The following is a 24805-nucleotide window of genomic DNA, read 5'->3' as shown; positions in this document are numbered from 1 at the left end:
GTGTTCCCATGGTTCATCACGACAACGTGTTTTAATCTCGACCTCTCGCGATGTTCCGGTCTCTTCCCTGGCCGTCGTTGACTGAGGTGGGTCTTGAATTGTTTTACACTGTCCCGACTTTTCTGTCTAAATGTCTGAAATGTGCCCTTAATCCTTTGGTATTTGTACTATATACCATGTTAGACCTTTGATGCTTTAGATAACGCTATTTCTGATTTCGGATGGCTGTCTTTCTATATAATATGAAGCGTTTCAACAAGGATAGCTGGCGTGAATGATCTGGTAGGAAGGACTCAACCTATTCGTTTAGGCCCATGTGTGCGTGTAAGGATTGCCAATAAATACAGCGACAGGCGAGTCATTTGATCCCAAAATGACCATTTACTATTTCGCAGTGATCTGTTGGCTTTTTTACCTAAGTCTTGTCCATTAAACTGTACTTGCTAATGTGAAATTGCTATCGCTGCTAGCTAGCTAAGTTAGCAAGTGAGCCGCCGTTGAATGTCAGGCTAGCCAGATAGCTACATTTGCTTAGGAGGGGACTTCACAGCTAGCAGACTGCTTTATTTGTCTATTGTTTATTTTTACAACCAGCCTGTTCACCACGTCCCTTGGTGTATGGAATATGTGTAGCCAGTTGCGACGTGTTTAGCTTTTGCGTGTCTTCTGGGATTGCAATTAGCTTGATGATGATGAGGGCATGGCATGTCTGTCTCAAGTGCTGTGATGGAGGCAGCATGGATGATCGTATTGGCTGCATCACAAGCAGTTATTGACTTTTGACTATTGAAAATTGTGGCTCAAAGTTGTGTTCTTGTGTCTCTGTCATTTTAGACGTAGGCCATGTTCAGTACCAGCGCCAAAATCGTGAAGCCGAATGGCGAAAAGCCAGACGAGTTCGAGTCTGGGATCTCCCAGGTAAGGTGAAAACCAGTCTGCATTACTCTACCGGTATATATTTTTCAACTCAATGGTTGTCAATTGCATTACTAACGTGTTGTTCTTTATAGGCTCTGCTTGAGCTGGAGATGAACTCCGACTTGAAGGCTCAGTTGAGGGAGCTGAACATCACTGCCGCAAAGGTGACCGACACTACATCCTACTGCACAGTTTGACTGTGAACATCACTTAAGTGTGGGTCTGAGATGGGAGTGGAATAGTGATTAAAGTTGTTTCTAGTTTGTGACGCGTTCTAGTCTTTTGGTCCACATATCGGCAACCAATCAAAATGTTCAGACTTTTCTTTTGAAATATGAAACTACGTTTCAGTGTTCAGAATCACAACACAAACTCGCTAGTCAAGCCAAAATACGCAATGGATTCGGTGAGTTATCCCCACTGCTACTTAGTTAACTATAACACTGCTTTACATTGTTAGCAGGCTCACAAAACAGGCTGTGATAGTGGACTAGCCATGTGTCATTGATTTTCAACAACGAGGAAATGTATTCACATTTTTTAAAAAGAAAATTCAGATCATTACATCAGATCCCAATATGCGGACCAAAGCATTAGAACGTGACATTTGTGTTATGAATTGTGGTCAACGTGGACATCCGGTGAGGTTGCTCTCACATGGCTCTGTTCTTGTGGCGTATGGGAGCGTAGCACTTCAATGTGCTGTGATGTACAGTCCCGTTCCACGACGTTGTAGAGCAAGCTTAGTCCCCGGCCCTCGGGCTGGTGAGGACGGCGTTCTGTATATTCCTACATCTTCCCAGAGCCCTCTGGGATATTTCTGGGGAGCTAAACCATGCAGTGTACAATTTTCATTCAGCCAGCTTCTTACTCCAACAAACTGCATAGCCCAATGCCCTCTACATATGTTGCTGTCAGTGTTACATTGACACATCACCTCAATATGTGATTGAAATGTTACATCTCCCTCAGGAAATCGAAGTTGGTGGTAGCAGGAAAGCAATCATCATCTTCGTGCCTGTGCCCCAGCTGAAATCCTTCCAGAAGATTCAGGTGCGGCTCGTGAGGGAGCTGGAAAAGAAATTCAGCGGCAAACACGTTGTCTTCGTTGCACAGGTATGGATGCGGCTTTCTTAATTTCCATGTGTTGGAGGGCCTGCGCTGTGTGCATGGACTGAGCCATTGAAATCATGCCCTGTTGTCACACTCACTTAAAGCCATGCATGCAGTATTGGCCACTGTGTCGATTGGTCTGTTTGGGGAACATAATCTAGAGGCATTTTAGTCTTTCATGGCTGCTAAATATCAACGTGGACATCCGGTGAGGTTGCTCTCACATGGCTCTGTTCTTGTGGCGTATGGGAGCGTAGCACTTTGTGCTGTGACGTACAGTCCCGTTCCACGACGTTGTAGAGCAAGCTTTGTCCCCGGCCCTTGTGCTGGTGAGGACGGCGTTCTGTATATTCCTACATCTTCCCAGAGCCCTTTGGGATATTTCTGGGGAGCTAAACCATGCAGTGTACATGACTAATCATTAGCAGTTCTTTCAGTTTGTTTGAATGTATCTAAAGTTAACCAAAGGGTTTTTTTTACTTGCAGAGGAGAATCCTGCCCAAACCAACCAGGAAAAGCCGCATCAAGAATAAGCAGAAGCGTCCCAGAAGGTAAGATCTATCACCACACCTGTCTGTACTAGACATACCGTGTCTAGAACTGCTGTAATGGCACACTGTTTGGACCCGACGTGGACATCCGGTGAGGTTGCTCTCACATGGCTCTGTTCTTGTGGCGTATGGGAGCGTAGCACTTCATTGTGCTGTGATGTACAGTCCCGTTCCACGACGTCGTAGAGCAAGCTTTGTCCCCGGCCCTCGGGCTGGTGAGGACGGCGTTCTGTATATTCCTACATCTTTCCAGAGCCCTTTGGGATATTTCTGGGGAGCTAAACCATGCAGTGTACAAATGTGTTTGGACAATGTCTTGAGAAGTGGGAGTACTGGGGAAACGGATATTTTGGGGGAAATAATTGTCAGTTTGTTCATCTGTCTAATACAAGTTGTGATTTATTTTCTCCAGCCGTACTCTGACTGCTGTGCATGATGCCATCCTTGAAGACCTGGTCTTCCCCAGTGAGATTGTTGGCAAGAGGATTCGTGTGAAACTGGACAGCAGTCGGCTCATCAAGGTCCACCTTGACAAGGCTCAGCAAAACAACGTTGAACACAAAGTGAGTGTCCTTTAGCAGAGGTTGCCAGTCGGATCATTACATCAGATCCCAATATGCGGACCAAAGCGTTAGAACGTGACACATTTGTGTTATGAATTGTGGTCAACGTGGACATCCGGTGAGGTTGCTCTCACATGGCTCTGTTCTTGTGGCGTATGGGAGCGTAGCACTTCATTGTGCTGTGACGTACAGTCCCGTTCCACGACGTTGTAGAGCAAGCTTTGTCCCCGGCCCTTGTGCTGGTGAGGACGGCGTTCTGTATATTCCTACATCTTCCCAGAGCCCTTTGGGATATTTCTGGGGAGCTAAACCATGCAGTGTATAATATTTTGTGATTTGGTAAATGGATAGCATCTCTTCTGTCAAATGTCTATAGAAATGCTTATACCATATTTGTTATCAGTTGCCACCTTTTTTTTATCAATAGTTTTATATTAACCTGCGTCAATGTGCCTCTGTTTTCAGGTTGAGACCTTCTCCGGTGTCTACAAGAAGCTCACAGGCAAAGACGTCGTTTTTGAATTCCCAGAATTCCAACTGTAAAACTGCAGATGACAAAATAAATTTGTGTACTCTCATTGCTCTCCTGTGTGTTCCCTTGAAGGGCTTATCAGAGAAAATAGTTTCAGCGATGTACATGTATTGCTTGATTAGACACATGCTTACCTATGTATAGCCTCAAGAGTTGCCACCTACTGATGGGCCAACCAACTGGTTTTGTTTAGAATTAAGGTTTTTAGGAAATGCATGACAATATACTGGATGGCTTTTCAGTTATCATTGCAATTATTTGCACGCCTTAGTCGCTGCACTCCACACCATTATGTACCCAAATGAGGCACTTAAGACACAGAAAAGTGATTGACAAGCTGATTTGGGCTGTCCATAAAGCACAGGTTATTCAGATTCAGATAACATTTATTGCCAATTATGTTGAAACACAGAGGAACTTGTGGCTTTGGTGTGTGCCTGCAAGTTCTTTTTTCACAAATATACAATAAGAGATGAGTGCTAACAGGACAGAACAGTGAATAACAAGACAAATCAGTGCAATGGAACAATAACAATATAGTGCAATGTAGGGTTCAGTTCAGTGCAAACCCCACTCAGAAAGGCGGGGGGGAGAGACAGGTGGACACCTGAGTCATTAACTAGACGGACAGCTGAGGGGAAAAAACAGTCTGTAGCGGACCCTCACTACCTGTCAGGTAGGTAGAGTGAAGAAGAAGGGTGGTAGGAGGCAGCCATTATCTTCCTTGCCTTCCTCAGAGCCCTGGTGTCATGTAGGGTCCTGAGGGGGGACAGGGCACAGCCGATCACCCTCTCCGCAGAGCGTATCACCCGCTTGGTCTTGTCCTTGACCGTTGCAGCGGGGAAACCAGGTGAGGATGGACTCTGATGGCGGTGTAGAAGTTCACCATCATGTATAATTGTGGTAATAACATGATATAAGGCACTGTATTGGTAAGATGGCCATGAGTGGTGTGATCATAGAACACAGCCAGAACATTTTGTATTGATTTACCAACCCCACCCCCTTCACTAAACACGACTGCTGTCACTGACTGCACAGTCACTGAACTTTGCCCATTGGAGTTTGTAGAAAATTGCTTGCACAAGTAGAGGCTATTTATTTCAAGGGGACTTGTCGTTGTAGGCTCATGCACATGCATAACCTAGAATATTTCATATCTCATTGTATGGACATTGATTGCATCATTTTGGTTTGATCTATGGAAAGCAATTTGTAGTCTCCAATACCAAAACATGGCAGACCGGAAAGCTGTGGAAATGGTCACTTCTCTACCAGACTTTCAGCAATTTAATAACTTGGCCTGCGAAACAGCTGGTGGGAAGGTAAGTCTCAAAATAGATAGCTTGTCGTTTTTACTTTGGATACAAAATAAGACGTCTAGCTTTAGAGATGTTAATCATTTTTGACAGTCTTACAACCATGTTCTTACTATCATCCAAGGTTCTTTTTGCTACAGATGAATGGTTTGCACCAGCTAGAAATCTTTTGAAGGTATAGTGGATTTGTTAATGATATCATGTGGACATTGCTAAAATACGTAATATTGCATATTGTCATTCACATTCTTACATACATTCCTTTGTTGTTGTTTTTTATTTTATTGACTATTTCTGGTTGGAAGAGAGAAGCACCAGAGTTCATAGCATCTGCGTTCACGGAGTATGGCAAATGGATGGATGGCTGGGAGACCAGAAGAAAAAGAATACCTGGTATATACTCTAGTGTATAATTTAACCTGGAAGAGACATATAAAGATACAAGAAATACAATAATTCAATTTGCGAGGAAAAATGCAGAAAATCTAAATGAAGGCTGAGAGCCTCATGTTGTGTGGTATCTCTGGAAGGTCATGACTGGTGCATTATCCAGTTGGGTGTACCTGGGATCATCCATGGGCTGGATGTGGACACGTCATTCTTTACCGGAAACTACTCCCCCTCTGCTTCCATTCAGGCTGCCTGTCTGGGTATGCATGAGCCTATAACATAGATTTTGACTGATAATTTGTTGTGAAAAGCGAAACCGATCTCCATCCACGTACCTGTGCTTTGTCTGTCTGACCAGATGAGCCCCCAGCACTGACCCTAGAAGGAGACCGTACTGGCATGGCTGCTTCTGAGAGTCAGTTTGAGACAGTAGCTAAGGTATACTGTTTGTTTAGTTCCATTCACGGACACACACACACACACACACACACACACACTCACACACACACACACACACACGATCAATTATCTGTGATTTATGATTGACAGCTATGCTCTGAGTCATGGGAGGTGCTAGTTCCTGTGACAGAGTTGAAGCCTGGATACTTGGACTGCTGTCATAACTACTTCCCCATTACCTCCTCCGGCAGGGTCACACACCTACGGCTCAACATGTACCCAGGTTACACCTCCCACTGCCTCAGTCCTCTGTCCTATGACATACACACACTAGAATAACAAATAGATATTTCTTGATAACAGACCTGTGCTTGTTTTTCTGTGCATGTTTTCAGATGGAGGGATCGCTAGACTGAGGGCCTACGGCGTGGGGCAGAAAGACTGGTCTGTAGTGTCCACACAGGATCAGGTGGACCTGATAGCGCTGGTCAATGGTGGAGTCTGTCTGGGGTACAGTGATGCCCACTTTGGCCACCCACGAAATATGATAGGTATACCATCATGTTGACCTGCGATTTGTAAACCTTACCGAAAGGCTGCTATTATCCTAATAAGCAAGAACTGATAACTCTTTGGAGTCCTGGAATAAAAACATTATAAAGTAAGATTGCAGCATTCAATTTAGGCTACCATTACTATTATTGAACTATCACCAACAGGATTAATTTAGCCAGCTCTGTTCCTTTGAATGAAGGAATCTCCCATTGAGGAATTAAGTGACAGGTCTGTGCGTCTACTGTTTCAATCATGTCTGGAGCAAATTGGCAGTAGTCCAGAATCTCATTGTTAATTCACAACATCAGTAATGAACAATACAGAATATCCATCCCAAAGAAGAACATTTCCCCTCAACAAAATAGTAACATACGCCCATTTTGTCATCGTGGACAAACACATGTCCAAGTGTGTCCTCAAACTAATCTAAGATCATACTTTCACAGCGTTGGGAAGGGCTGCCAACATGGGAGATGGTTGGGAGACAGCCCGTCGGCTAGACAGACCCAAAGACCTGAAGGTAGAGTCCGACTCAGAGATCACAGTTAGTTTGGCCTATATGCTGGACAACTGTCATGTCATCTGCTGATTGGATGCTTTGGTCCTCAGGTGGATGAAAAGGGCATCCTGCAGGTGCCAGGCTACGAGTGGGCAGTGTTCAGACTGGGTCATCCTGGCCTCATCAGCAAGATTGAGATAGACACCAACCACTTCAGAGGTAGAGTTGATCAGCCAGCCTCTGATCCACACAAAGGCACACCTCACTGAACCACTGTACTTCCACTATTGACACCACCCTACCAAGTTACAATGTTACAGGCTGGGTTACATGTTATTACAACGTGTGAGGTTACAGGGCATGAAACTGGAAACATCTGCATTGTTTCTGTCGTAAACACAAGACATTTGTTATCCGGTCCAGACAGTTCATGTGGTACTGTGTCTCTGTCTCCTGATGTAGGAAACTTCCCAGACTCCTGTAAGATTGAAGCCTGCTACCTGACCCCTGAAGAGGAGGGACGGTGTGTAAGCAGCAGGTGGATCAGTGGCAAATGGCAGGTGCTTCTGCCCCCTCAGAAAGTATGTTTCCCCGAAATTTCCTCCATTTAATGCACAGACGTTTCCATATGGAAATACACCTCTTGTTTTTAATTACACCATTTTTTCCAGCATTCTTAATTAATTATGTATACAGTAAATGCCCATATTTCAGACAGATGGGAAGCAATGCTAATGTGTGTTTCAAAGCCATTCAGTAAGTTAAACAACTGTAAGTGTGTATAATGAATAAATCAACTTAGGTCTTGGCAAACATAATGGTATCTGTCTTATCGAAGAGGTTTTGTGATTCAACACTTCTCTCTCTCTAATTGTGTTTGAATCACACCCAGGTTTCTGTAAAGTGTAACGTCTGCCACTCTGGGTGTCTGCCAACCCCGTCAGAAAAGCCCATAGTCTGGCCAACTGTTCTGTTCACTTCCTGCATTGATGATTGATTCATGCATGATTTTGCACACTTCTACAATACTTCCACAGTATTAAATAGTTAATGGCTGTTTCTGTTCTCATCTAGCTTCAGCCCCATCACAGGCACTTCTACTCAGACAATTCTCTGGCACTGTCCGAAGCTGTCACTCACGTGCGTCTGGTTATCGCCCCAGATGGAGGAGTCAGCAGGCTGAGACTCTGGGGTCAACCAATCCCAACCTCCACTACAAACAATCCAAGACAAACCTCTAAACTGTGATACTGACTGAGCAAATATGCCATAGTACATTACAGTAAAGCGTGTAAAGTATGTATGGCCAGCTCATTTATGACAATACATTGCTGAAATACAACATGGGAATCTGAAGCTGGGAAAATAAATAAAGATGTAGCCTATCTAATCAATGAAAGTGTAAAACAAGTTTATTGTATCATGACTGAGACTATGCAATTAGAATGAGATATGTAGGTCCCAAATACTGTTGCCTACAGTAACTGTAATTTTCATTTTCGATTCACAAGTAACAAATAAATAAATAAAAATATTACATTATACCGTGACATTGTTACCACCTACATTGTTAAAGGTACAAGCCAACCAGTTTTGCTTAATGACTTTTCATGAAGAGAAAATACTCGATTGCATCGGGTGGTGACGTTAAGCTTGGACAATTTGCGAAAGTAATGCCAGATATGGCTCCTAGCAATGCTGCTAGTTTCCGGAGTGGACAACGGATTTTATTGATTTCGAGCCACTTAACCATATTCTAATTCTGAAACATATCTGCTTTGATGATGTATTATTATTATTATTATTATTATTATTATTATTATCATTATTATAAATGGCAATATCCGGACGTCATATCAGCTAAACAAAGTCTAATGTGGGACCATAACATTGATTGTTACCAGAATGGTTAATTATAACATCATAAGCACTTTATGTTCTTTTACTTGATTGGTTTCCCTGACAGCACATCCTCTGTGTCACAAACATCCTGCACAGTCCGCTGAACACTGGGGCCTTGATTATAGATAGGCTGCCTCGGGGTATCACCTTACCACCGGGCTAATTGAATGATTTCTGACATTTGACTTCAGTGTAAACCTGAGAGAGGTTCAACCTGTGTGTGTTTACTGGTGTTTTTACTAGTTTGTGCGCACACGCACATTGTGTAGCTCGCATAAAAGAGACATGTCCGCAGTTCCAGGTAGAACGTCTGGTAGGCCTACTCACCCTCCACCTACCAAAACTGTCGTGGTGTACCGGAACGGTGATGCATTTTTCCCGGGAAGGAAGTTTGTGATCAATCCGCGCCAGGTGTCATCCTTCGACAGCTTTCTGAATACCGTTACCCGGGGAGTGGAAGCGCCGTTCGGAGCGGTTAGGAGGGTTTACACACCTAGAGAGGGACACAGGATTCAAAGTTTGGAGACTTTGCAGCATGGAGAGAAATACGTTGCTGGCGGGACAGAGCGCTTCAAAAGACTTGAGTAGGCATTTAATTAACGCATATTCCATTGAACGCATATTTTCATTTTCAGCATTAATTGGAAAATGTGGATTTTGCTTTTAATTACACCAACAAACCAAATGTAGTCTGAATGTTCCACAGTAGCCTATGTATTTTTCTCCCTGTAGTTACACTCACATCAGCACAAAGAGGCCTCAGGCTCAGCGGAAGAAAAGTGAAGTGGTAAGATCAAACAGTCGGTTTGTTATGTGCTTTTGTTGGTTTTGGATGTGCTTTGTTCAATGACTTACTGCCACCATCAGGAATACTGGAAAAGGGCAGGAGGATAATTCTGCTAGCCTCCTGCTACTATAGGCCTACCCTTATAAAAACGGGATTTATTTCCTCTAACAGTTATTAGACTACACTTTATAACTGTTTATTTACATTTAAGGTGTAATTTGTAATTCAAACAATAACAACAAATTCACTTTTGGGGTAAACAGCTGAGGGATGGGGCTGGAGAAATGTAACCGCTCTCAAATTCATGGATAGATTTATGGACGCAAGGACTGAAATTATAGTAACCATGTTTTCATGCAGTGTTTATTTACAATTGTTTCAACAATGTTTACAAACACTGGGGTAAACCACGTTTATATTGTGGGTTATGATGGGATGAGACTGTTGAACTAAGCTCATGAGGCATTTTTAAGCTATATTCTTCAAGAATCAATGGCTATATATAACTAGTCAATTAATTTAAAAGACTGCGATTTCAATGTAAACCATATAAAGAAATGCTACAGAAAAACAATATACTCACTATCTACACTAGCCACTATTTTCCATTCTGGTCTAAGCGGGATCAATTCTCCCTTAATAAAAATTCAGACCTAGAAATACATTGAGATAAAGGGAAGCAAGATGAGAGGGAGAGAAAGAAGAGAATACATGGACTTGTGCTTATCCTTTTGTCATTCTTCCTGGCAGATAAAGCCAGTGGTCCATAGCAGAATAATTGTTCCTGCACGATGGAGGAAGATCCTCCATGAGTCATGCGCTATCAAGTCAGTACCGATTTCCCAGTTGTCCTGCACTAATGGCACACTCAAAAACACTCCATTAGTAATAGATTCCATCATGAACCAAGCTAATAGAACAGTGCACCCATGCCTCATTGAACTGATTCAATTGAGATTGAATCGGAATTGCAAAGCCATTTGTATTTAAGACACACCATACGTCTTGTAGTATACAGTCAGCAATGCCGCCTGCACATTTAACATTGAAAAGGAAGCGAGATGACCTTGTAGACTGATACTGTTTTCATGTTAATAGCGTAGTGTAATTGTGTTTTATTGTGAGGGGAAATGATAGTGTTTTGAAGCCTCAACAGGTTGCCATAACGTTTTAAACACAAATTATCTGAGGACAACCTTCTTGATCAAAGCACTGAATGCCGTGTTGTTGTATTATTTTGTAGTGTTTTTACCAATGGAGATATCTTGGCCCCTCCAGCTCGGATATTGATACCAAAGTATACTCTGAGAAACTGGGAGAAGGTGCTCGCCATGGTAACAGAGAAAGTGCATCTTCGGACCGGAGCGGTACACAGGTACACAGGCTTTGCTTTTCAGTAACCATCAAAGCAATGATGGGTTGGACAGATAAATACCTACTGACATGAATAACCCTTTTTGTGTTTTCCCCTTAGATTGTGCACATTAGATGGGACCCCATTATCCAGCTCAATGGAGCTAGAGAACAACCTTTACTATGTAGCGACAGGAGTAGAGAGGTTCAGGCTCCTGCCATACTTCCATTGGGTTCCCAGGAAAGGGAGCAGTTTAGGGTGAGTAGCTCTGACACTCGGATTTGAATCTAGTTCTTATTCATGATAGGAGGATCCAGGAAACAAGAAATCCTGGAAACAAATATTGCTAGATACATATTTGTTTTGCCCTTTTAGTGTGTCACAGGAGAGCAAATAGTTTATTCATTTGAAATGTGTAATGTATTTCTCCCAGGGTCCATAGTGACTTTCTTCCGCCAGTGATAAGAAAGGGAAGGCATACAAGAGATGTGGTAAGTCCACCTCAAGTGATAACATTATTGTTGTTTCTTTATGTGCATCAAACAACTCAAGAACAAAGTAAGCAACATTGCAAGAGAGAGCCTGTACTTCTTATTTGTTACATGACCAATGAACCTAGTCACAATATCTCCTCGCATGATGAGTCTCGCCACAACATGTTAAGTGGCTTTAATATCAACCACAACAAATATTGATGGGTTTCATTCAGTGAATTCAGGAGCTTCAGATGCCCTTGAACAGGTTGACCGTGTGGAAACCAGACATCCTTCATTTTCTCCTGAGTGAAACACTATTCTCTATTGTGATTAATTACAATGTATGATGCTCACTCATGTGACACACACACACGCGCGCGCGCACACACACACACACACACACACACACACACACACACACACACACACACACACACACACACACACACACACACACACACACACATGTTGTCACTATTCCAAGACACCCCCAGTGAGGATGAAGATAAGTGTCTCACATATAGGGCTTAACTGAGTGAGGGGGAGTGAATTGCAGACTCAGCTCTTTGGTTTTAGAAAAGGTCAATGTGAAAAATCTGATGTGTCTTTATTACCATGAAAAATTACAGCTTAGTGCTCAACAATAACTCATCTGCAGGAGGGAGCTGCTTTTCTTCCCGGTGCTCTCCCAACGACTTGATCATGCTTCGTTAACTCATTTGCATTGTGAAGTAATTTAAACTGCAAATGGTGGATCATTTTAGAAAGCCATATCAGCAGTTGTATACAGCACAATCATAGATGAAGCGATTATGGGATTCAATCTCAATTATACATGCATTTAATAGTGCTGGTATCTTCCATCACTCTCTTGCTCTGTTAATGATGTCTGTCTCATGCCATACAGCTTTTGTTCAAAGCTGACATGAACAAATCTCATGTAATATCTCTTTATCACGAACAAGCATTCTTTTACCTTTTTATCTATCTTTTATCTTTTTTGTATGCTAACACCAACCTACACACTCTCAAATATAATATATGACAGTATTCACATGCAATCTATTTAGATGGGTTGAATATTGCGTATAGAAACTGATTATTAAGTATTAATGTAGAGTAAGAATATAAGTGTGAAATGCAGCTCTGTCCTCACTGAAATAAACTAAAACATGATAGACCCATAAACCCAATAGCACTTTACCATTTTTCTTTCTTTACAACCTTTTTTCCGAAACCATGTAGTTCTTTACAGGTAGCTAGTGTGTTCTTTGGAAAGAACGCTGCAATGCTTCAGTTGCAGCTGTCTTCTCAGTATGTACCAGAGGGGGGCGACAGTGACCCAGCTATTTGCTCATCAACACTTGAGGTAGACTACCAAATCACTGCTACTTGAGCATGCATGGTCCTCTTTCGGCATGACTGTTCCTCCCAATGCACTTTTTATCCAACGCTACATCTACATCTTCTCTGCCTCTGCAATAGCCTCTGGTCTGTACAGTATATCACGCTTGAAGGGCTGTCTAGGTCTTGGTGGCCATATCTGTAGATGTAATACCCATTCCACTGCTGTGTGGGAGCCTTTTATGAAGCTGTTACTGGAAGAGCCCATGGCAGGGTCATCAGCCCAGTCCATCACTCTAATGTTCAGTGTTCGATGGTTGTATGGCGGTAGAGTTAAGTGCAGAATTCTCTTAGCTTATCATTCATTGTTTGACTTTTTGTTTGACATTTTTATTTGATACATTTTTTATTTGATACAATTTTTCGTCAGTATCAGATGTGTCCCGCTGAGTAGGTTATAATGAAGCTGAATATGCTTTTGAGGTGAGATGCTTGGCATGGTGAGATGTTTTGTGAGTATGCACGCGCACACACACACACACACACACGCATGCACGCAAACGCACGCACGCACGCACACATACACACACAAATAATAATAATAAAAAATGATCTCTTCCTTCTTCTAGCACTGTGACTGCCAATAGCCTCTTGTCCTAGCATAGATTACTTTTTCTAATGATAACTGAGGATAGATGATTCACTTACTTAGACAAATTAATTAGTTGTAAGTCGCTTTGGATAAAGGAATTTGCTAAATGCCAAGAAATGTTAAATGTACACACACACATAGACGCACACGACACGCACACACCTCTGGTACAATGAATAATGAACTCTCTGTCCTCTCTCCAGCCTTGTTATGTTGTGGCACCCATTTAGCCACCTGAACCCTGATAACATCCCCATTGCATTACACTATTTGCAATGGGAGAGTGACACAGATACTGTGTGTCTCATCTTCACTGCAATGCTCTTTTAGTCATTGAGCTATGCACTAGAAATGAGCTACCCATTCTTTTCACCATTTCCACCGTTTTCCCACAATATGAATTTCCCAGTCTCTTGTGCAATTTCCACTTTCTGTGCATCGAGATTGTATTTGCAGTTTGCTTTTAGCTTCTGTTACCAAGCTGTTGTCAGACAGTTCATGGCATCTGGCAGATTTCATCAACCCATAAAGTTCACACAGGCCTTCATCAAGGTCAGGCATAGCATGTTATTGCCACAGGGATGCTTGTTTGAAACAAAGACCACTAAATATTGAACAGAGTTTCCAGCCCTCCTTTCAGAAAGTGAGCAGGTGTAATGAACAGAGATGAACAAATTCTCCTTATGAGGGTCAGTGGCATTGAGCAAATTGTTTGAACTTTGCTCCGACTGCAGTCCAGGCCTCTTGTCAATACCAGCCCGTGGTCTGAATTCCTGATGTCTGCTTCCCACCAAGGACACTGGGAATTCAAAGGCTGATCAGTGAACTTAGCCTCCGCCTGTGTTTTATAAGGAGTCTGGGTAATAAACATCCTCCAGGTCCCCAGACGCAGAGTTAGCGCGCTAACAAACGCCTGCAGTGTAGGCTTCAGAAAGACACACAAAGAGAGATCAGTTCACTCCCCCTAAGCCCCCCCCCTCCCAGCCCTAGGAGAGGCAGCTAAAAGCATCATGATGGGGAAAAAAAAATAAAACATTAGATTTTTTTTTGCACCATTCTCCAAAAAGAGAGGAATATTTCACCCCCTGATGCCGGGTGTTGATATGTAACGCATGTGAAATTCAGATTTGTTACCCTCCTACCCCTCCCACTCTCTATACCCTTCCTTCTTCAGCCCCCTCTCTCTTTTCTTAGCGCTTTCCATCAATAACTGGCTGTTGCCTGCCAAAAAGAAAGATATTCCCAGGAACATTTTTTTCCCCCCTCCAAGCGTGTTTGGATTTTCAGTGTTTGATCTGGACTGTTAAATAAGACGAATGCTATTAGGAATTCATGGCTGCTCCGTTCTATCAATAAATGATTAGTTTGCAGTGCTTGCCAGTGATTGATTGGCTGTGCATGAGATGTATTGGAACCAGACTCATTCAATGCCAGCACAGTCACCAGGGAGCTGCTAAGCTTATCAGCGTCTGAACAACTTAGAGCAGTGTTCGGAGAAAAAAATAAGGAAAGAACAAGAGAGAGTCATTAATAAACACACACATTGGCAGCCTCATTTCATAACAACTGTGTATGAATTTAATTCATGTTTATTTAAACCTCAGTCCCATACAGCTTATAATATTAATGTAATTTCCCATAATCAGTTAGTGTACCGGTCTCTCTCTCTTTCTTTCTGTGTGATATACAGTAGTCTAACAGTTTTTCTTGCAGATATATACCGGTACCTAAGCCGAGTAAACTAGTTTATGTTCAATATACTGTACTGTAGATTATATTTCCCCAGTAATCAAGGTGGTTTGATGTTTCTGTCAAGTACACATAAGTGTGTCCACCCTACGTTGATCCTCAAATCAACATTTGGAGTCAACAATAAACCATAAGAAAAATGTGAGGTTTTGTCATGTATTTGGCCCCAGGTTACAGCAACTTTGCTTGAATCCCAATGAAGGTAGGTAGGTAGGAACAACGTCCTCATGCATAAAGATGTGTGTTCACAAACCCACAGTTGCTTTGTTTCATGTGTTGTAGTTTGCAGATCACAGTCTCAACGCAGACTCTCTGTTCTATGCCCAGTCTGGCAGAACCAGACAACAGAAGCAGGTCTACAACACCCCGCTCCTCCTCTCGTCAGGCGGTATGTACCCCCAATGCTATCACTCTACAGATGTGTGTCTCTTCCCCCCTCCTTAATACACCTCGATCTCTTTTTAGTGTGTGTGTGTTCGAGTGTGCAGACGTGTGTATACGTGTAGGGGCCTAGTGTGAATACACTCGAGAGCCTCCCCCGTTAAATCATAGTAAGGCGCGAACAGCACCAAGGAGGGAGCATGAGGGGAATATTTTACCGAGCTCAGCCTCAGATAGGATCATAAATTAATTCACAGCTAGCAGGGAATCTTCTCATCCGAAGATGGCTTTCTCTTCCAAGTGTAGGGGAAGTCAGGACAGCTATCAATCATTAATTCCGTCACAACTCCATCAGACAGGAGATTGTTTTTTGATAATGGCTCTTTTGGCTATTGACTGCATATTGGACTGAGAGGCGATACTTATTCATTTTATTGCTGTTCTTTTTATTGTTTTTACATGAGTATCAACATAAAATTACCATATGATGTAGTACTACTAATAGACCTGGTATCGATGGAACCCAACAGCAATGTATAATAACTTGTATCACTGTATCATATCTTACAGTTTAGCTACAGTAACAGTACAGGTGTAAACACAGGAAGGCCTGGTCATGTCGCACACCGGTACCTTTCAGGTTTGATAACATGGCCTGACAGTGTAAGAGGATAGGATGTTAACCCTGACTGACGGCCTCATTGATTAGGTCACAGTGAAAGGAGAAATAAGGGGGCGGCAGATCTGACCGCTGAGCTGACCACAGAGGGGCCAGGTGACTGACTGACTAACGGACTGACTGACTGAGTGTCAGTAGGAGCAGTAATAATGATTAATGGCTTTCCTCAGAGGACAGTGTGTTCAAAGCCAAAGCCAGGAGGAGGGATACCAGAGGGGCCACTGAGGTACAAGAGGACGGGCAAATGAAAGTGGACCTGCCAATCGACCAGGTAACATGGCCCCTCGGGGAGATGACAATAAACAGAACTAGAGTAAATCTAGTCATGGGAAATGAGAGATACATGAGATTAGTCACTTTCACATTTCAGGTGAGAATAGAGAGCAGGGAGACATGGATCCTGTTCTCACACAGGATTCTACAACCCTTTGTACAACACAACAGAGATTAATCTGTTGTGAGTTTCATAATGTGGGTCATTGTCATACAGTTTAAGCCAATGTGTGGTCATTCTTCGGAGAATGTTTCATGTGAGTTACATAACGGAGGTTTGTGTTGCTGCTGTCTGGCAGGTGGAGGCGAAGGTCGTAGACGAGGAGCAGTGTGATGTGGCTGCTGCTCGTCCAGACAGTGAGGGTCAGACCTCCTGCTCTACAGTACCTACGTCAGCCCGCTCCAAGAAGGTCAGTGTATTGTCCACCTCCCTCCCCCAGGGAGAGCCATGCGGTGCAGTGGCCTCACACGCGCTGCTAGACTGGACAGATTTATTAGTTGCCATCGACTAAATGCCAAGCATAGCTTTTTTTCCAGTGGGAAAAATAATGCTTTGTTGGTTTACTCAGCAGGTCTACCTATACACTGACTCACTAGCCTTCCGTCTCTCGTTGCATAAGTAAGACCTGTACCATCTATTTAAAGGTCCATTATCTGTATTTTGAAATGTAGAAATGACCCTGATAAATCGGTAGCCATCGAGGAATGAGATGCTCAGTGAAGAATGCTGTATTGGTCCAAACAAAGCGCTTTCTAAAATCTGGTGTCGTAGTCAGACAATGGCCTTTACGTATAATATTAATAACAATAATAATAATAATAATAATAATAATAATAATAATAATAATAATGCACATTTTCATATCTTCAGTGTGGCCAATGGGGGCAGGAACACGCAAAACTACATGCTGCACCTTTAAATCACTTCTATGGTGTTATTTTACTACGCTGTCCTAAAACCCATCTAAAGACTGAAATGAAATGTCTTGACTGCCTCCCTTAGGTCTCGAGCAGTGTGTGTCCTGAACAGCCTACACCCAGAGCCGGGCCCACAGAATCGGGTCGGGTCACCCGCACTCACACCCTGGACATAGAGCCCCTGCAGACACCTGCTAACACTGAGCCGCAGGTAGGTGGATACTTCAATGAGTAGCACCTCCCACCCCAGGTCACCCTCAATACATACAACACATACTTGCCCTTGTATATTCTTTATTAGAATGCTGGGATAGGGACAGACAGTGAGGTTCGGATCAGATTTAATGCATCTTGATGTATGTTCTCATCCTCTCCAACACTTCAAAGTGTGACAAACCCAGAAAAAAAGATAAATCAGAACACTCAAATGTATTGAGGGACACACAGAATGGCTGATGGTGTCGGGTACTGCGCTTGAAGAGAACAGAAGGGAATGTGCACAGTAAGTGTGCCAGTGAGGAGACATAGGGCCCAATTTGATTCAGTTATATTAGTGCTGTTCAGAGCAAAAATACCTTACAACTCAGAATACTCTGCAGCATGATTTTGATTGTAGCTTGAATTTAACAATGGTTTTGAGAAAACTGTAATTATTCTAATGGTTTTGAGAAAACAGTTTATTCTATCAGAGTTTTTGTAAAAGTCTGAATTGCATATTATATCATGGAAACGCTAGACAGAGTATTCAAAACTCCCATTCGATAGTTTTTTTAACAAATGTTTGCACATGCAAATAGAGTGTTGAAGACCATAGCAAGTTGACTTTTTCAAAGATGAGATGAGTGATATTCAAACCTCATCAGGTATTCAATTGAAGTGTCGTAACTCTACTAAACATACTGTAGAGTAGGGTTAGGGTTAGTTGTTGTGATTTGCCTCAAGATTGCGTCTACCTCAGGCAAACATTTCTGATGGTAATTAAGAACATAGATTGAAATACATTTTCCGAAGATGCAAAATTGTCAGGCAGGAAAGACATCAACCTTTCTGCTGTTTATTCCCCTCTATCTTCCACATGAAGGGAATTTACTACAAGACCAAGGTTAACAAAAGCCCCTATTTTCTCATCACAATCATTTATTTAGATTTAACGATATCGGCTGATTTATCCATCAGTCAGCTGAGCATTTCTTCTCAATTAATAATGTGAAATATGCCAATACGAAAAGGGGATGCCTGATCAATTGTCCCCCTCTTCTTCAGAAATTAGCGATAAAAAAATCAAATAGTCATTGATTCCCCCACATTGATTTCCTTCAGTCTTTTCCACCGCAATTACTTCTCATCCGTCTCGTGGTGTTTTCTGGTGCCTATCCACGCCAGTTCAGGTTAGCTGCTTTCCAGACTCTCCCCACGCCCAAGGTCAACTTTAATCAACCTCAGGCAGCACTGTCACTGGGCAGCAGCCCTGAGCCCTGTGCTGCTGGAGCTTTCCCTCTGGGCCCCACGCTGGAGAATGGATCAGAGAATTACCCTGCTCTTCATCAAGCACTGCATAGTCAATATTCACACACACGCACACACACACACACACACTCACACACGAACAAGGTGCCATGCCGTATAACATCACTGTATACCAAAAGCCTGTAGTAGGTGATGGCATCTTTTTTACACTCAGTGACATTTGTACGGTACTCCTCCTGGTTCCTCCCTGCTAGCCCAGGGCTAGGTGGTTAGAGGGACTCCTCTCCTCTGGTTCCTCCCTGCTAGCCCAGGGCTAGGTGGTTAGAGGGACTCCTCTCCTCTGGTTCCTCCCTGCTAGCCCAGGGCTAGGTGGTTAGAGGGACTCCTCTGGTTCCTCCCTGCTAGCCCAGGGCTAGGTGGTTAGAGGGACTCCTCTCCTTCAAAAGCTATTGGCTGCGTGAGCAACGACCCAGCGATTTACAGTGACACTGGCAGCATGCTGATATCAGTAATAAAGCACTGTGATTGATTGAAGGGAAAAAGGTGTGTTCAGTCATCAAGGCATGTCGTAACTCACACGCGTACACATGCTCTCTCACACACACACACACACACACACATACACACACACACACACACACACACACACAGATATACTGTACACACACACACACACATGCACACATATACATATACATGCCCATATTGCTGTGGCTGTATGTGACATGGTTACGCCGCTCTGCGCTAGCACTCTGATGTACAGTATATCACACACACTGCCAGGAGTGACTGCTTGATGATGCCCTTCACACTCATTGGAATTTCACTGCGAATGTAAATCACCAGCGTGCGTGTGTGACAGTGATGAAAAGGGCATCTCTCTCTGCCTCTCTCTCTCTCTTTCTCCATGTTTTGTATTAGTTGAGGTTTGATTGTAGTACGCGAATAGCTACCGAAGTAAGACGGGACATATCCAGCTTCTTTTTTTTTTCTCTGAGAAACCCAGGGATATTACCCAATATGCTCTTCAACTAGATTTGCATCTTGATTGCCATCCTCAAGCATGAAATGTCACTGGGGACTGCATGATTTGATCAGTTACACCGAAACTGCTTTAGACGTTTTGTCACATTCCTATACAGTAAGTCCCATTAGTTGTTAGAGGCAAAGATGCTCTTAGAAGTTCTAGAAAAAAAGGGGCTACAGTGTGTCCCTGCGGTGCCTACACACCTACAGATCTCCCCGGAGAATGTGAGGTGTGGCTGGACTGGTGGTTAGGTAAACAATAACTGGTTCTTGCAGAGTTTGCACATCTAGCACATCTAAAACCATTAGATCCTAGTGCTGGTGTGATGTAAGTGGCAGAGCAACTTTGAGTGTCATATTCAGATAGAAAGTAGATTTTAATTGACAACGGTTTCGGCCGTAGCCTTTGTCAAGTCTTACAGGCTAAAGGCTACGGCCGAAACCGTTGTCAATTAAAATCAACTTTTGCATCTGGAACTAGAGTGTGCGGCTTCTACTTCATTCTATAGTATTCTGCTCCGTCGCCAGCACCTCGCCCTAAGTTTTCTGCGGTGTGCGTTCTCTTTTTTTTTAATTAAATATTCTGATAGAATGCCAAAGAGAAAGGGAATAAAACCTTGCACATTGCCAGGCGTATCTGTGCCCAGCCAGAGTTTATGCTGCCTATTTTCCTCTAGGCTACCATCAAGGACCATGAGACATGCTGAGATTAACTTAATATATAATTTATCACTGTGCATCTCAGACCGCCCGCCCACACTCTAACTTAATCTGACATTATACCCCCCCATCCCCCCCCCCCCCCCCCCCCACACACACACACGCCTCACCCACCTACCCACGCACACCCACCCTCATCCTTAGAATCCCGCTATATCGACCCAATCCCCATGTAGCATACAGGTAGAGTGTGTCGCATCTTTTCCATGTCACTTTCCTAATGCCCTGTCTCATAATGCATCTGTTCTTTGTTGCTTTCTCTCTGTTCTCTAGAATCAAAAGAAACCGCCCACCGTCCCAGCAGTAGACAAAGCAGAAGACAGGCGCCCGTCCGTAGTGTAATATCACCTAGGTGACTGATGCCCAATAAACATGTCCCTCTCTCAGCCACATCTTCGCCGACACTCTATATCATCTTTATCAGTTTTGTTGTTGTTGTTGTTGTTGTTATTATTGTGTAGTCTCAGACACACCCTCGATGAATCGGAGTGCGTGTGATTACATCATACCAGACCTTACTTGCCCTGGAGGCTCTCTCAATCGCTGCAGGTGATGAGTTCTCTCTGCAGTATTCAGATAAATGGTTTTGTTATTTCTCCTAATGCCTAAATCAACAGCCTGGGAACTGTGTGGAACTGTAGATGTAGAGGGGCCCCACCACCTTCTCTGGGGACGAATCACCTTGCTGATTAAAAGTGAACACTGCATCAACTCCTAACCCTAACGATATTTAACACACATCTATAGATATTAAAAACCATGAGGCCTAATGATGCAGCAAATTAAGGTTGTTAATGTCTGAGGCAGACGTGTTTTGTCAAAGGAATTCTTGCTCGGTAGATTTGTGTTGGTTGGTACTAGCTCTATTTGTAGAACTGCACCAGAAAAGCAAGTGTGAAAAGGTATTGATGTGCTTATTGGAGAATTGGATCCATGCCTGTATTGTGGTGTTCGGTTGTTCAGAGCACAGCGAACCCATCTTCCATTAACCAGGCTATTCTGTTCAAAAGCTTAGCCAAGTGCTCTAGTAGTGACACTCATTTTATAATTAGGTGTATTTTTTAAGAGGGGACATGAAAATGGCTGGTAGGGAACACTCTAATTGTATATCTGCTCATTAAAAATATAATTGAAGCTGTACAGCAGCTTGTCTGCCTAAGCATGCCTGTCTGACAAACTGTTTACACTTGGTGCCATAAGCAGCTATAACAGTCTTCTCTAAACGTTGTCATAGGTTTGATTATTCTTTTATTATGTCATTCAAGCTATAGGCCATATTTTAAAACTAATTACCTCCCTACTGAGAAAAAGTAACAGCTTCTCTTCTGTTAGATTTTTGTAGTCACACACTCTCTCTGTGTGTGTGTGTGTGTGTGTGTGTGTGTGTGTGTGTGTGTGTGTGTGTGTGTGTGCGCGTGCGCGTGTGCACACATGAGCCTGTGGTTATTGTAGGATAATTGCAGTGTATTTCCCAGGTTTTGTTTTCCTGTCAATTAAGCAATCTGTCCAAAATACTGTAATGGTCAGCTATTCATTTTTCAGAACTGAAGTGACCTAATTGGTGTAGAATTGCAGTCGTTTCAGAAAAGATGACACATAATCACAAGTGGATTAATGTGAAAGGTTTTCCTGTCATGGAATATTGGCATCTTATTGTTCCATAGCCTCAGCAGCTTTATACAGTACATCGATGGCGAATTTAACTGTATTTGTACACATTAAAACCATAAGCATCATACTGTATGATTTCATAATGGTTAACTCTGGAGATGGTGCGTGACAGAGAGGTGTTTCTACTGGAGTGGTAATACACACGGTATGTATGGTACATGAGCTCGGGGGTGACATTTTGTCAGTCTTATGAAGAGGTCGCTCCACTATTCCTGGCCAACACTTGCATATCGCTCATTTTCAGCCTCGTCTTCCCCCTGACAGCCCATACAGTAGATTTAGAGCTGAATCTACCTGACGCTGACAGTATATCAGCGGTGGACGTGAGCTGATAGATGCCTGGAGATTATGCTGCCTTACACAGGAAGCCCTGGGAGAATAGGCAGGTTTTTTGTTGCAGGTTGTTAGAGGAGGCAGACAACACCTGCCTCCCTGGTGAACAGAACAGGCTCTCTGCTACATCCAAACAGACAAGGTGTTTTATTGTAACTGGAACTAGTGTTAGGTAATCCTTAGGTATGTTTTTATTTTATTTTTTAGAACGGTGTAAAAAAAAAAGAGGTATTTTTGTGAGTGAACAATGAACATTTCTTGTTTAATCTGAGCTATCTTAGCTTTACGTGGACTGCTTAAAGAAACTTTATCAAAGGCCCTACTTTTAACGCAGAGAAGGAGGAGGAGGGTCCAAAGATATTAAGAAGAACAGACCGTTCAGTCAAAAGAGAACATTGGTGGGAGGAGGGAGCCTGGGAGGAGGGGGTGCTGACATCATGGAAGGCTCATATGAAGTGCCTTATGTGTTTCTTAAATGGCTGCCCCGGGGCCTCCAGGGAGAGCGATAAGACATGAGCTAGGAAGTGTCTGTGATGCCAGGGACCGAGGGGCCCCATGGCTGAGGCTGTCGTTCTGAGGAAAACGCACCGAAAATAAAAACACCGGGGGAACGTGTTGAGTGATATCACATCCGCCGCGGTTGCTACGGCGAGCCTGAGAGTGGCAGGCTGGGAGGGAGGTATCTCCAGGGACGGCCGAGTAACTGACTTTTCCCGACCCCTCATCTCAGCCACTCAGTGTAGCCTCTGATAGGCTTTTCCCTCTGGGAGACTGGGTGTCAGAGCGGCATGTACGGTCAATACAACAGGAGACACTCCATATATTCTCTGTCACCACTAATTATCAGGGCTCTTTAATGGAGAATCATATTGATCCTGTTACATTTTTTTATTACCTTTTCCCAAATGTCTTGCCTATTATTCCACTCCCACCGTAGCAGACAGTATTCCGTTATCACAGACGACAACAGATCTCATCTCGTGTTTTTTTTCCGAAGATGTCTCTCTCTGTCCCTACCACACTATCTATGCCTCTTAAATCTTTCTACCAGAGAGAGAGGGCTCTTTGGAATATCAGAACAGGGGGCTCATTAAGAATCTCACACTTTCACTGACCTGACACAGATGGCCTACAAAGATGGAGCTTAATGCAAAGGCCCAGTCAGTCAGTCTTCACACTTGAGCCGTGTGGGTGGTCAACCACAATAGCCCCACTCTCACTGCTGGGAGCTGCAAATGCAAACAGGTGTCCAAACACAGTAGGACCCCTAGAGACCCCCACCGGAGGCCCTCACCTCCTCAAGCCCGGCTACTTTACAGAACAGAGGAAGGGCCAAGCCCAGCCATTGTTGCCCTGTGAATGGCTTTCTATAAAGACTAAGCCCCTTTTTTACGCTCAAAGTGGACCATGTTCCCTTCCATTGGTTATGACACTTGATCAGAAGTTATGTCCACTGACTTCCATTTTGGAAGTAAACAGGGTGTTGTTAATGTTCGCGGCTGAAAAACTTCTTCACACATTATTCACTCCACTCCTAGATGTTGTAGAAGATTGTGCCTCTTCAGTTTTGCTTTGTAAAGAATCTCTAACCTTGGAAAAAAACTAATTAAACGAAAAAGCACAGAGAACAACCTTTATCACAATGAAATGCTAGATAGAAAGACTATATTAGACTAGAATGAGAGAACACATTGATACATTGAGGTCAGACCCCACAGAGCAGCATCCCAAGGCAAGGACTTGTCTCTCAGTGGTGCTTCATCATTATTTCCCTCCAAAGAAGAGAGACTCCGGTCTCAACCCCCGTCCATTATTTAAGAGTGTTCAGCGGAAATGCAAACTGAACTCCTAGTTATTACAAAAGACTCTTCGCTTTGATGAGGAGTTCTCCGAATAGAATACAACATCCATTTGCAAATGTGAGGTTCAGTTAACTAAGGACAAACAAAAAAAATCCCAAATTGTCATAGTGCAACTGCCTCTCTTTGTCTGTCTGAAATTTAACAAGACAAACGCCTCATAAAGTGTGACATGGCATCAGTGACCCGTTGAAGAAAGAGCTAGTTCATGTGTTAGCAGTGTTTGAATGCTCCAACCTAAACAGTCACACAGTCAGACAGCTGGGCAAGCTCAGCCCCTAAAGCCTGGCCAGTCAGCCAGTCACAACCCTGCTCTTGGACCTGACCTCTGACCCTGCCTGCGAAGCATCAGGAGTGAGGCGGACATATATGTCA

The 24805-nt window shown here is 43.3% G+C and overlaps 4 protein-coding genes across 4 annotated transcripts in view; 3 read left to right on the top strand and 1 right to left on the bottom strand.

The window, feature by feature from the left end:
* Positions 1-24805, bottom strand: part of bpnt1 (bisphosphate nucleotidase 1) — a 417747-nt gene that overhangs the window by 378972 nt on the left and 13970 nt on the right. The window lies entirely within an intron of this gene.
* rps7 (ribosomal protein S7) lies at positions 26-3723 on the top strand. Its single transcript, XM_080526485.1, has 7 exons — positions 26-86; positions 835-918; positions 1011-1082; positions 1891-2034; positions 2518-2582; positions 2995-3145; positions 3611-3723. Exons 2-7 carry the CDS (start codon positions 844-846, stop codon positions 3686-3688), a joined length of 585 nt encoding a protein of 194 aa, XP_080382611.1. The 5' UTR covers positions 26-86; positions 835-843; the 3' UTR covers positions 3689-3723.
* Positions 4751-8389, top strand: allc (allantoicase). Its single transcript, XM_080526478.1, has 11 exons — positions 4751-5002; positions 5121-5171; positions 5302-5389; positions 5527-5646; positions 5745-5824; positions 5936-6068; positions 6181-6336; positions 6787-6860; positions 6950-7058; positions 7302-7420; positions 7914-8389. The coding sequence occupies exons 1-11, from the start codon at positions 4913-4915 to the stop codon at positions 8085-8087; spliced, it is 1194 nt and encodes a 397-aa protein (XP_080382604.1). The 5' UTR covers positions 4751-4912; the 3' UTR covers positions 8088-8389.
* The window catches only part of LOC308153133 (doublecortin domain-containing protein 2C-like), a gene marked incomplete at both ends in the record, with an annotated part of 23632 nt that continues 7853 nt past the window's right edge, over positions 9027-24805 (top strand). The window contains 9 exons of the mRNA XM_080526227.1: positions 9027-9325; positions 9474-9528; positions 10279-10355; positions 10772-10903; positions 11003-11114; positions 15386-15491; positions 16334-16434; positions 16736-16846; positions 17467-17565. Of these exons, the coding sequence (XP_080382353.1) occupies positions 9027-9325; positions 9474-9528; positions 10279-10355; positions 10772-10903; positions 11003-11114; positions 15386-15491; positions 16334-16434; positions 16736-16846; positions 17467-17565 (1092 nt within the window). The remainder of the gene's footprint in view (positions 9326-9473; positions 9529-10278; positions 10356-10771; positions 10904-11002; positions 11115-15385; positions 15492-16333; positions 16435-16735; positions 16847-17466; positions 17566-24805) is intronic.

This window comes from Nansenia antarctica (assembly GCF_963989245.1).
Source record: "Nansenia antarctica genome assembly, chromosome: 3".
Taxonomy (NCBI): Eukaryota; Metazoa; Chordata; class Actinopteri; order Argentiniformes; family Microstomatidae; genus Nansenia; species Nansenia antarctica.
Note: the sequence above shows the minus strand (reverse complement) of the source record. Positions and strands in the feature narration are given on the sequence as shown.